The following is a 13,928-nucleotide window of genomic DNA, read 5'->3' as shown; positions in this document are numbered from 1 at the left end:
AAATGTATACTCACATAGCATTTTTTTTTATTCATATTTTAAGAGAGAAAAAATAAAAAAAAATAAAAAACTAATGTGAATAAGCGCTTCCTACGCTTCTGGTTCAAAGAGACTTTTATCATATTTTATTAGATCAGTTGAAAGTATGTATTTGTTTTGAAGACAGGCTTTGGTGCAACGGTAATACCTCGATTGTGACAACAAAGTGGTCACGGGTTCGAATTTGAAAATAGCTTCTTTACGAAAATAGAGATAAGATTACATACATTATGACCCTCCCAAAACCTGCAGTGGCAGGAACCTCGTGCGTGGGTATGCCCTTTTACAGTATGTATTTAGTTTGAAATTAATATTCAGAAACTAAGAATATCTTTGATTGAGATACTTCCCTCACTTTCTTCTTCTTCTTTTTCTTTTTCTTTTTTTTTTCTTCTTCTTCTTCTTCTTCTTCTTCTTCTTCTTCTTTTTTTTTTTTTTTTTCTTGAGTTTTCTTTTTCATTTTCGGAAAGAGAAGCAGAAACAGAACCCACAATGAACCCTTTAGTTTTGATCAACAGAAATTTGGTTCTTTAATAGAATTGAAGAGAAAATATTTGGTGGGTATTAACTTTTGTCCACAGATTCTTGAATTTTATTCTCTAAAACCACAGAATGAACAGAACCCCTGAAGAAAAATAATTACAATACTCCAAATTTCCAAGGTTCTTGATCAAAAACTAATCTTGAGAACTGATTGAGAGAAGGATCAACAGCTAGTTTCCTATGATCACCATCTTCACAAAGCAAATCCCAATAGTTAAAATCATCCCAGATTGACATGTTGTTGTATTGAGGCCATTCCAAGCTTGAGAAATGCATATCATCAGGCATCCCAGATGAAGCAGAAGAGGATGAAGTAGAAGTAGAAGTAGTTGATGAAGAAGGTCCAGAGGGGACTAAATTCTCATGAGGTTCAATCAGAGGGACTTCATCTGTGCAGAAGCTATCACTGTTGTCTGTAGAATTGAATGGGCTTGTAATGATCTTAATGCTCTTTTCTTCTTCTTTTCTCTCAGTAATGGCTGAGGACTGTAATAATGTCTCATTTCCCTGCTTATTCTGTTCTGCTTCAGAAAAGGCAGAAACAACAGGTTCTTGTTGCAGTTGTGGTGGAGGTGGTGGTGGTGGTGGGGATTTTGCTTCTTGATCAGTTGAAGTAGAGATTGGCTTGTGAGTGATAGGATCAATTCCCATCCTCTTTAGCTTCTTCTTGATGTGGGTATTCCAGTGATTCTTTATCTCATTATCAGTTCTACCAGGGAGATTAGCAGCTATTTTGGACCATCTGTAGAACAAGGGAAAAAACAGAGAGAATGGCTCTTGAGTTTATTACAAACACTAATAGAATGGCTTTTAAAGAAAAGGGTTATTGAGTAAAGAACCTGTTTCCAAGAGAAGCATGAAGATCAATGACTATCTTTTCCTCAGATTCTGATAACAAACCCCTCTTTAAATCAGGTCTAAGGTAGTTAGTCCATCTAAGCCTGCAACTCTTTCCACACCTTAACAACCCTGCAACAATACCCACCATTAACAAAATCAGACAAATTGAAAAAGGAAAAGTAAATTACAAGATAAAACCTATAAACTTCTACAACATAAAACATAGAGAATTCAAAAGTCACCCAAAAAGGCAACTCTTTTTTAGTTAGCTTTTTTCTTTTTCTTTTCTTTCTTTTTTCAGTCTCTGAGAAAAAGATTTTCTTCATATTTATTCCTCTATCCATGATCATCCATTCTCATTAGAATGACCTTCACATCTTCATATGGAAAACACCCACCACCACTACATAATGATCATCAAAAGAAAATGAAAGCTCATTCTGTCATAGACAAGAAAATCCAAAAAATTTGTAATTAACCTGCAAGTTTAGGAACAGCTCTCCAGCAGCATTGGCCATTGGTAAGTATGAAATTGATTAGCTTCTTGTCTTCCTCAATTGTCCATGGCCCCTTCTTCAACCCCACTTTGTCACAGCAAGGTTGTCTTCCCATCTGATCACAGAAAATGCAAAACCCAAACCCAGAGAAGTGAGAGGATAAAGAAAGAGAAGGAAAGAGAAGCAGTTAGAGCAGAGAGAGACAGAGAGACCAGAGGGGGGGAAAGGGAGGGGAACCACTTGGATTTATAATAAATGAAAGGGGGAAAGAAAGAAAGAAAGAAGAAAGCCCCTTGTTTGTCTACCAAAGACTTTGCACACATGTGTCAAACAGGCGGCCAACGCGGACCACAATGTCTTCTTTAGAAAACGGTTACGTGATTTTTAAGTGTAAAAGGTTATTAGATATTACATTATTACTCCCCCACTAAAATTGTAAAAATAACCCTCAAAAAGGGTCTTCTTAAGATATATGATGTGTAACTCCATAAGTCACCATGAATGTCACTATTCACTACTAAGGTGTTGGGGCCCAATTCTAACCTTAGATCACGGTGCATGATCTGATCATCATGGTCATGTATTTCAACTTAATAATAATATACTGATCAGACGGTTGAGAAAATATCATGAGGATGATTGTTATGACACATTCAAGTTCCCAAGAACCCCCCCCCCCTTTTTTTTTTAACCTTCTTGTTATTATTTTTTTAAATATTCCTATTATTGGGGAGGGTCTCTTGGGTTGATGATAGATTTTCCCGGATTTTTCTGAAGTGTTTTCACAGGAATGTGATTTCTAGGGATTGTAAGGATTCTTTCCTAAAAAGGCTCAAATCTTTAAGAAAATCAGAAACATTAAATGTGTGATGGGTAAATAATCTTGTCTTGATTTCACTGTTTAATGGATAATCCTCAATTCTAGACGGAAAATAGATTTGTTTATTGGGTTTCCGGTGGTCTCATTCAAAATTTTCTATTGTGAATCCAAATGGCAGCTGAGTTGGCAGGAAAGGAAGTCCAGGTGTTCATTTGGGTCATTCCCTTGGGCATATATATAGCTTTGTATGCCACCTGAAATAGATCATCTCTATTGTGTTTCTCAATGGGAGAAACAAAGAGAAATGCCAATCCTGTGGCCATGAGTCCTGATCAGTAAAATCACATAAGTCTCAGTACTGTGAAAGGATATGAGTTAAATACCTTTCATCAAATATATTAAATAAAAAGGGTTAAAGAACGCCACCCGATCGTGTCTAAGGCATGGACACTGCGCCTAGACACAGATTGGAGTGAAATGATCGCCCAACTCCAACCATGGCCCCTGGAATTTCCTCCTTGAAATGGGGGCTGGGTGATCATTCCACGTCCAGCTGTGTCTAGATGCAGTTTCCATGTTTTAGACATCTGTATCCCAAAAAAATTAAATGAGTTCAACCCTCCTTGGGGCCTAACTATTAAAAAAAAAAATAAAAATAAAAATCATGGAATTCAAAGCCAGTACAAGAGGAAAATGTTAATATAAGGAATTGTATAAATGATTGAGTTTGACCATGAAATTTGAGTGGATTCAAATTTTTTTATTCTTATTCAGTGTTGAATTTATCAAATCATCCTTTTGTGTGCATTAGCTGGTTTTTCTAGGAATGCGTCCATGGAGGGACCAATCAATTCATCACAAGAACTGATATATCCAACATTTTAATTTTCTTAAAAAATGTGGTTTTCATTACGGGCAAATGATTTAAATTCCTTTGTGAAGCACTCTCAATGACACACTACAGGTGCGGGAGAGAGTACATAACATTAAGGATAAAGTTTTCCTAAACCGCTTGGGAAGGGTTCAGCCACCATCTTAGGTCTAAAAACATTGTCCTATTTGGACTTAGCCGATAATACCTTCCATCCCTTTGTTGCGTGATATCCTCTCCCACCCATCCGAAAGCCACAGTTAATGGGGTTGGGGGTTTGATGTCCTGTATTCCTTTTAGTGCTATATAGGTATTTCTTTCAGTAAAATTGTTAAATAGGGCTACACTATAAATTTGTAGTGAGGGTTCTTTCTTTGTAATCTATCTGAGAGAGCTGTGAGAACGAACAATCATAATCCTATTCTCCATTGAGAGTGAAGCAGATCTTATCTCACCATGGACAAAAGCAATTTTGCCAAATCACGTAAATCCTTTTGTGGATTGTGTGATGGTTTGTTTGTGATTTCCATTCCTTTTGCAGTGTTTTAGATTTCAATGTTTTACAAAAGGACTCCCCTTCACCAAGGTTCAAGGAAAATTCAATCCTAAAACTAAATTCCACTTTCATTTATTGTTTCATTGATGAATGGTTCACTGCTCCAGATCATCTATTTAGCAACATGTAACCACTTCAGCAAGCACTTTCATTTAGGCTCCATATTTGTTTATGGAGCGAGTTTCCCTCCACTCACAGCAAACGAGATCTCATTCACCGCAAGGCCGGAGAGAGTATTGGGAGAGTATTTTGGAATACACTAAAACCCCAGGAAACATCTCATTGGTATAATTTCAAGTTAAAATGAGAAGAGGAAATAGCTAAAGTTACAAAAGATATCATTTTGTATAAAAATATTCATCTTCATTTGATGACAATTTGGCATTTTTACTAAAACTTTGAATCAAAGCTTGAGCAACCTTCTTTGCTTAAACTATTAAAAAAAAAAAAAAAATTTCTTTACTTCAGACTAAGATATGGTAGTAAAAATGTATGTGAGATCCTCCATCACATTGATCAATCCATCTAATGTCATATGGTAAATAGTTAAGCATAATACTTTTTTTTTTTTTTTTTTGTGCCAAGTGGGCACCAGTATGGTGGCCCAGAGAGGGAATGGGCATCAAGTGGGCTCAAGGGGTAGGGTTAGCTAGATAGTGGTGCATGACAAGCACCAATGCACTTGTGAGAATTTAATCAAATGACCGAACCTCGAGCATGCCTTCAACCAGGCAATGTGAAATCACTAGGCCAAAGCCCAGGTATGCAAACGTAATACTTCACTAGGCAAAATGATGTCTAAATGGACCCAAATTAAATATGGATGGATAGAGGTGTCCTACAATATTACTTAGATGATGTAAAACTCTAATTCAGCCTTCACTAGTAGAAACATAAATAAGCAAAGCATGTCCACTAGCCATTCACAGTCGTCTAGCTTATTTAATTCTTTACTTTAAATTAAAGATTGTTTATGCTCACTCTTTTTCCTTTTGAGTGCATAGTCAATAGACGAGATGATCAACTGCCTTTTCATAAGAAAGCTTTCAAAGCTCATTAGAATATAAGCAAGACATTGCAGACATTTTGCCTGTCTTGTCAAACCATTCATATCTAAGCTCAAATTTTTTAACCAATCTTTATCACATTAAATTAATAATTTTCACTTCTTTTTTTTTTTAATTCAAAACATACATTCAATTTTCAAAGTGAAGAGTAGAATATGTAAACTTGCTTCATGAGACATAGAATTTTCCATTCAATAGCAAAATATAATTAAACGGAGGTTAGTCTATGACAGCATTACCATGTGTTTATCTCTTTCTTCCTCAAAATAAGGGGGTAGAAGTGTCTTTTCATATGTAGAGGAGAGAGATATACTCATGGGAGTGTTGGTGTAGGCTATACTCCCAGACAGATCTTTTTCTCATAACGTAATTTCAGCCCTCTGATTTGGAGAACTAAATACATATGTTGGTAATTTAGGTTTGTATGGTAGCATTAAAAAAAAAACACATTCTAGTGTTTTTGTGTATTTTTGGAACACATTTGAAATAAAACATGTTTACAATGTTCAGTCTATTTTTTGTAATGAATCAATTAAAGAAAAAACAAGTTTGAAATAGTTTTGAAAAACAGATTGAAGGCGACTTTTTTTTGTAAACAGAAACAAAAAAAGGGTCACAAAAAAACACCCAATATAATAATTATCAACGAATGTCGACTACTGCCACCTCCAATACAACTTCAACCACCACCACCACCACCATCACCCCCAGCAACACTTCCATCGCCACTGCCACCGTCAGAAGATACTTCTGTCAATATGCATTCCGTACATATTTCTATTTTTTTTTTTAATTAAGGGATTTCTTTGAAACTATGTGTTTAATGTTGCATTTGGTGTAGATTCTTGGAATGCATTTTAGGTTAATAATGCATTCCAAGAAATCATACCAAACACAACCTTAATTTCAAAAGTCTAGTAGACAATTCCAAACACTTTCATTTGTATAGTTGTATAGTTCATTCTCTCTAAATATGATTTAGAGTTGAGATATTCAGGGGGTGGGATGCCCAGGAGGTCAGAACTCGTAAAATGTTGAAGTTGAGAAGATGAGATGGAGATCAAATATACCTTAAATAAATAGTGGATTCAAATGTTTAAGATCATGAGTGGAAGACTAAGGCTTCGTTTGGTATGATTTGTTGGAATGCATTATTGTCCTAGAATGCGTTTCAAGAATGCATACCAAACGCAACCTTGTTCTGGTTTATTTGTTTTCCAACTCATGAGTTCAACTCATTGAAACCATGAGTTTCGATACCGAGAATGCATACCAAACGTAACCTTCTTCTGGTTTATTTGTTTCCCAAATCATGAGTTCAACCCATTGAAACTATGAGTTTGGATAAAAGCATTTGAGTCATTATATTATGGACCGATTTTTTCTGAAAATTTCTTAATCCACTAGGACCTGACTCTACATAAAATGAGAAAGCATATCTTCAGACGTGCTACACAGGCATTACCGATGATGATCACTATTCTAAGAGTTCAATCATAACATCAAATCTCGCTGATTGACGAGATTGGTTTTTCTTTATTGTGGGCGAAAAAAAACTTTCACCTTTTGTTTTTATTGGGAAAGACCTCTCAAGTCTCAAAGCTCTCTCTCTTTCATCGATAAGATATGGTTGAGATGTTTGAGATGTGAATTCTATGTATTTGGAACGCTAATTGGAGTCCGTCAAAATTGGTTTTGGAAGTCTATTTTCTCTATTGCAGACAGTGATCTAAAAAAGTTTTTGACCTTATGAATGGCTTGAGAATTAATTAGGAAGTCATTGTAATTAGAACTTTCTTTGATAATGAAGAAGTTGTCAACTAACACTCATTCATTCTGAATCGGTGGGTCCCACATATCTTGACATGGATGATGGGATTGATCCTTAGAAGTGTAGTAGTATTCAACGGTATCACTAACTGTTATGACAGCCATTTGTTTTGGGAACAGTTATGATAAACCCGTCACGGTGTTGGTTAAAGCCTTTAAGCCTGAAGAATTGACTCTCACAGTGACCTGTCCTACCCAGGGTTTCTAATCCGTATCGGTATTGATATCGGTATTGGTATCGGTATTGGTATTGGCATCGATATTAGTTTTTCTTATCGATAGTGATTTGATAACGATCTGGATTGGTCTGTATTTATCTGGATCAGTTGCTTACCCCTATTTTTTTTCAAAAATTAGAATTTTCCTTTTACATTTTTACCTTTTGTTCATACCAATCCATCGATATGGGATCAGCCAGGAAACAAATTCCTCAAACCGTGGTCCTACCTGACCTATGTGAAGATTTCAAAGTAGAGCCCAGCCCTATTCACATTTCACATGGTTAGTAAAAAGGAAATCTTAACATATCATCATGGTTTAAGTGAAGGGTATCGGGCTGGGTATCTGTCACCTTTAAAACCAATATGGATCGGTACATATCGGTTTGTATCGGACAAGTTTGACCCTAGTTTTCCTAAAAAATTAGATTTCTTTTACTATTCTATCTTTGGTCTGTACCATTTCACTGATACAGTATCAGGATCGGTGGCTAGCAATACCGATACAGCTAATCGAAAACTGATACCTCAAATCATGGATCTCATGTGGTAGTACTAGTAGTAGATAGTGACGAATTCAACCTCTAAATCATGTATTTAAAAATCAGATCAGAATCAATGGAATTGACGAATTCGACTTAGATTAGAACAAGACCAATTTCAATTAATTCCAATTCTAAGTATACTGAATTTGATCGCGTTATGCCGATTCAGGACAAGTCTGGCCGAGTCTGACCAATTCTAAACCAATTCTTGTAAATTTCGGGATGATTCGAATCGAAATTGATAGAGACTAATCCCATATATTTGATTCCAAATTTTTTTAAACTTTATCTTAAGACAATTTAATTAGTACTTTGTTTTTGGCTGCTAACTGAAATCACCAAAATTTTAGTAGAATTCTAAAGAAGCAAATAAAAAATGCTCCCATAAATTTCTTAAAAAATCCATAAATCAGTAAGATGAGAACTCCAACAAATCCCACTAAAATGGGTTCTTAAGGCAATAGTTGGAAATTACCCAAAGATCACTCTATCCAATGGTAATATCTTGTGGGTTCTTACTAAATGATACATAATGGTTTTGAAGTGATACCCCTAAAAATGGAAACTTCTCATCAATGATAAGGTTATTAGGTGACTCAATCCAATGTTTCTGCCATTCAAAACATCTAATTAAGAAATCCCAACAATTCTGGTCTTAAACACAGAGGTGAAGAGAATCAGATATGTTGAGTTTATGTCTCTCAATAAAATTTTTTTGTTTTTCTATTTTCATATACCAAGCATACCCCTTGAAGAAAAATATCATCTAAAGATTCGTCCAATTCATGCATACAAAATACTGGCCGGGATTTATTAACAGCAATAAATTCAGTCTTGTCCCAACTTAATGGAGTCGAGTACATAAATCTAAACAAAACATAATATGAATGGAAAATGAAATAAGAAATGACAAACGAAAATTAATAAATGAAAGATGAAAAAAATAAAAAAATGAAGACTGAAAGATAAAAGTATTTTCTGTTGCCGCTCAATAAAAACTGGCCAAGAAAAATTATTGAAACACCTCTACTCATAGCTTCTCAAATGGACAAAGAACCTCTTGCAATGCAAGATGACCTTCAAATATTTCCAAATTAGAATCACCTCTATTAGGAGTATTACCCTTCTTTCTAAGCATCCAAGAGGCAAACTTAGTAGTAGGATTTCTATTTCAGTATGGAAGAACGAGAGAGTTTTCATAATGCCAATATAAAGGAGAATCTACACATCATACTAATGACGGTACGAAAAACGGTTTCATCCGTTTATAACTCATAAAATAAGAAAAAGAATGAAAAAAAAAAATCTCCTGTAAAAAGAAAATAGTATTAGAATATTGTGAAGATTTTTTTTCTTATAATATAAAACCATTAAGCTTTATCAAGGGAAACAACAACGAACTAACATATTGTCCAACCTAACTAGCCTATTTAAATGATCATAATTATTAGTTCTAATTTTTTTTTATTCTCCACCGTCCAAACAAACCAGAATGAAACCCAATTTGGTGGTGGGTGTGGGTCCCAATGTTCAATGTTAAAATGTGACTTTGGTCACAACATTTGGGCATCACTTCAATAAAACCAGCTAGATGGCCTTACAAGCTGGTCCATGAGACTGGTCCACCACTAGTACTCCAATATGAACTGTCATTGCTCTTCTTGTGGAAACTAGAAAGTGCTTGAGATGGTTTAAGAATGATGTAAGACTGACGATATGCTGAGACCAGCTAGAATCCTCTAAATCAGTCTCACTTTCTCTACTCTTTTTTTTTTATTTATTTTTTTATCACTTTCTCTACTCTTAAAGTACATCAAATGATGCTTCAAGAAATCTTAAAGTCTATTATTAGGTTACTCTTCCCATAGGGATTAAAAAGGAGCTAATAACCCACATAGCGTGTGTGTGTGGTGTATGTGTTGTGTATATCTGCTATTTTACGGTTTCAAAAGTCGATTAATTTTTTGAGATTGGTGTATGGTTTGTGTGATTACACTTCACTTTGTTGTTGTTTCATAAATAAATAAAAAAAGGAACTAATAAGTGTCTACCCACTTCACAGTTGAATCGTTATTCTCTTCAGTTATTGCATGGTGCAGTACTGTATTGTGCGGCGTAACAGAGATCATGTGGTACAGTGGGTCCCACATGGTGCATATGGCCTCTACAGTCATCGCACGATGCAGCACTGCACCGTGCAGTAACTGCATAGGATAAAAATTCCTTCACAGCTTGATCCTGTATGGTCATCTTAAAGAGGTTTAGGTGACTTTGTATTAGGGGTGTCAATTGAGCATCTGAACCGGAAATCGGATCGGAATTGGTCCATAAAAAATTGGAATTGACCCACCCAATAGTTTATTAGGCTGGTTCTGAATTTACCGCTAAGTTATTGGTCTGGTTCTAGATCTATCAATTAAGTTATTGATCTCTCAATAGTTTCAAAACCAAAAGATTAATTTGGAACCTTTGGAACCGGAACAAATCCATATCCTTTTCCTATATATTATATAATTCTTATGACTTACGGTCATGAGAGCTAAGGTCAAACCCTTTATTTTATTAGTTTTTCAATTTTAACTCGTACTTTTATCCAGAAAAATAAAAAAAAGGCTCGTACATCTTATTGTTGGGTTGGGTTTCCTTCCATGTGGAGGATGGCTCAAAGTTTTTTTTGGTGAAACCCATTTGTGCTTAAGCCCATACGGAGGGCATTTTTGTCAAGAGACTTGTTTAATGAGGGGTTTTCTCATTTTTGTCTCAATTTTTTAAAAAGAAGAGTGTTGCTGGCCATGAGAAGAGAGGGGAGGTGAACAATTTATCTGATTTTAGAGGCTCTGCGTAATCAACTTTCAGAGTTCGATTGGATGGTCATTCGTGGTCCGTTTGAGCTGATTTTTGGACAGTAGATTCGTAAGACAAAACTCTTCATTCTGAATGGTGTGATTGTTGGTTGGAATACTCTAACTCAATCCGATAATTACATTTTTGTTGCCCCTGTTTTGGTGAGATCTCTTCCATTTTCTTTTATTCCTCTTTTTGGAGTTGATCTTGTTGATGATAGATGCCAATGATATATTATTCTTGATATTTGGAATAGTTGTATGCCTCTAATCTTTATTAGAGAAGACTCTTGTATTTCTCATTATTTAGAGATAGTGAAATTTGGTGGACTACGGTCCCGTGGTTTTTACTCCTCTCATTGAGGAGGTTTTCCACGTTAAAAATTGATGGTGTTCATGCGTGTGTGTTTGTGATGCATTGAGTTGCTGATTTGGGAGCTTGGTTATTATCATCATTGTGTTCGATATATGTTACTTCATCTTTCTCTATTTGTTTGCTTCCTATTAGGTTCACTCAAGAAGGAAACAATTATTTGTATTTGTTGATCGGGTACACATCAGTTTGCTTCTTTTTCCCATTATTTGTCTCTTATACTATTTACCAAAGATTCGACTGTTAATTTTAAGGTCCATTTGAGAATTCTAACTTAAGTTCATGCCTTAATTAAAATAATCTTAATTTATGAGGGTGGCGGTGTTCCTACTTCTTAGTTGACTATGGACTAGTTTCGTAATTTGAGAAGAAAAATGGTGGTAAGTTACATATCTCATGTGATTGAAAGTAATGTCTTGATTATATATAGCGTGTGTTAGGGAATTTTTTTATTTTTTTTATTTTTTTTTAAATTTTGGACTGTTTGGAACCGATTAGGAATCGAAAGTGGTTCACCATTAATTAATGGTCCTGGATCTTAGGTTTGGAACTGATTAGCTTTTTGATCCGGTTCTAATTCTAACGCTTTAGGGTCAGAACCATTAACGAACCAGACCAATTGACACACTTGCTTAGGTATAGATAAAGAAGTATGTGTTGAGAAGACTAGCTCCTATGTAACAATCATCACCGTAGTCCATTGTAACATAATCATAATCTCTTATTGAACCTACAATATTTTCTTGAAACATCTGAAAATATAATATTTAAATCTTTTTGTAAACTATATACAAAACATACCATAGAGTTTGTAATTTTTCGTCCAATCATGTGCAAATATCTCTCTCTTGATATTCTCCTAATAAGAGAAGTAGATTTCTTATCAAGTATCTCTTTCATTTAGAAATAAACATTATATACTCGATGCACTGATATATAGCCTATTGGCATCAATCGTTAGAACACCAAACTCTATATATAATATTCAACTGCAATGATAAGGATCTCTCAAGCATGGGTATTAATCAGAAATTATTACTGTGAATCTTGTTCAAAACAACAAGCAATAATGCATTCAAGATTATGAAGAGATCCGTTTTTGATAGACAAAGATAAGTACACTCGCATTAGTGTTCAACCATATGAATATAGATTGTTCAAAAGACAAACATACATCCAATTATATGATGCAAAATAATTATTAAAATTGAATTTAATGGATACACCCGCAAATCCAACAATTTGATCATTCATTTGCAATTAAAGCTTTGAATCCCTATCAAAAAATTTAGAGTCTGCAAAAATCACTAGTAAATTATAATATATCAAACACGTAATTTATTAGTTCCTAGTATTTTATATGGACCACAAAGGTTATGTAGTCCAAGATAAATAATAGGTTTTCGATGTATTTGAAACCTTATTCCAACTAATAATAGGTTGCACTATCAAAATATAACACGTCATTAGGATTTTCCAAGAGATCATCCATCTTAGTTCATGAATGAGAGGCAATCCATTATAGAAGAACTTTCTCAATTACCCTCCCCCCCACCCCCCCTCCTTAAAGATTGAAATTAAGTGTTAATAGATCAGTGTCGACATCTAGGAAATATCTTTAGTATATTGAGTCACCCAAGAAATTAAAATATGTTACCAAATAAAGCTTTGGTCAAAAGAAAGAAATTTCAATTTCAGCTCCTTACTTGGTGGTCTCATACGTCAATCCATGCATGAAGCTTCCTCCCCACAACTTACTTTTGGATTCTTACAGTCAAAACCAAGTGGGGCTTTTAAGTGAACCACGGAGATGATTCCTCAACAAAAACTGCACCAGTTAACAAATCTTGACCATTCTTATATTCTCTCTCTCTCTCTCTCTCTCTCAAAACGCACGTGTATGCTCTCTTTACTCTATTCAAGGAATCATTGACTTTTCTATAAAGAAAAAGAGAATCATTGACTTCCCTTTTAGCTTTCGTTTACTGTGGATCTATTTTGCTGCCAACCATGCATGATATTCTAACTCGATTCTTATTTACACAAACCGATTAATATATGAAAATCCAAGTCAACCCAAGCAAAACTAGCTAAGTCTTTCAAAATAATTGAGTTGATTCTAGCATGACCCGTGGAAGGTCGAAAGTTTCATCCCCCCATGTCTCAGAACAATAGATTTCATGTGATGAATTGAAAATCTTAAAATTTCACTGATTTTATGCTGGTCAGTTTCATATATGAGATGTTTATATGGTAATTTCATTCTAATCCTAGGTCATTATATCTGTATGTAATAATTCTTTGTGAGAAAAAAAGCCCTCCTGACCCCTGGAAAGATGGAAATGACAAAGGGTGCAATGGTCATTTTTACACACCCCTGTGTTTAGGTGCATGGACAGTGTGCGCTACGCAACTGAGTGGAGTTCTCTTTCCCTAATTCTTTTGTCTCACATTGGAAGTGGATGAGAAAGAAAAAAGGTATGTATAGAGTAATGTCAATTTTAAGGGACAAGAGGTCTTGAAGGTAAATATCCCTCCTCTCATGTGTTGGGTTGGGTTCATGTTGCCTTTTCACATTCGCACACGTCGAGCTTGGTTGAGGTGAGTTGTGGTGTATCAATATATTCCTTGATGATTTAAAGAACTATGTAAATTATCAAAAATTTGAGTTAGTGAAGACCTTATTTTATTATAATGAAATTACCTTGATTTCAATACCTCCCCCTTCCCTGTTGGCATAAAAGAATATGAAATAAATAACCGATGAAGAGTGTTTCATTTTATATACTTCATTCATTACATCAATGTAAAGGTAGTAATAAGAATATATTTCAATGCACAATCAACCAAGGGAAAATAGTTAGAGAATGTTTGAATGACACTTCT

At 34.9% G+C, this 13,928-nt stretch overlaps 1 protein-coding gene across 1 annotated transcript; it reads right to left on the bottom strand.

Moving 5' to 3' along the window:
- Positions 1–608: 608 nt before the first annotated feature.
- On the bottom strand, positions 609–2,156 carry LOC122650018 (transcription factor MYB20-like). The gene is made up of 3 exons (XM_043843313.1): positions 1,902–2,156; positions 1,422–1,551; positions 609–1,324 (listed from the first exon to the last, which is right to left on the bottom strand). The coding sequence occupies exons 1-3, from the start codon at positions 2,032–2,034 to the stop codon at positions 679–681; spliced, it is 909 nt and encodes a 302-aa protein (XP_043699248.1). The 5' UTR covers positions 2,035–2,156; the 3' UTR covers positions 609–678.
- Between the last annotated feature and the right edge of the window lie 11,772 nt (positions 2,157–13,928).

The sequence above is a fragment of the Telopea speciosissima genome, chromosome 2 (assembly GCF_018873765.1).
Source record: "Telopea speciosissima isolate NSW1024214 ecotype Mountain lineage chromosome 2, Tspe_v1, whole genome shotgun sequence".
In the NCBI taxonomy this organism is placed as follows: domain Eukaryota; kingdom Viridiplantae; phylum Streptophyta; class Magnoliopsida; order Proteales; family Proteaceae; genus Telopea; species Telopea speciosissima.
The sequence above is the reverse complement of the archived record's forward strand: the minus strand, read 5'-3'. Positions and strand labels throughout refer to the sequence as shown.

What these genes read in the sequence shown, in the direction of transcription:
- LOC122650018 (XM_043843313.1), bottom strand. Translation starts at nt 2,034, where the DNA reads ATGGGAAGACAACCTTGCTGTGACAAAGTGGGGTTGAAGAAGGGGCCA. An exon ending in AGCTGTTCCTAAACTTGCAG is followed by an intron (nt 1,552 to 1,901) that starts GTTAATTACAAA and finishes GTATTGTTGCAG; the next exon opens with GGTTGTTAAGGTGTGGAAAG. An exon ending in CATGCTTCTCTTGGAAACAG is followed by an intron (nt 1,325 to 1,421) that starts GTTCTTTACTCA and finishes CTTGTTCTACAG; the next exon opens with ATGGTCCAAAATAGCTGCTA.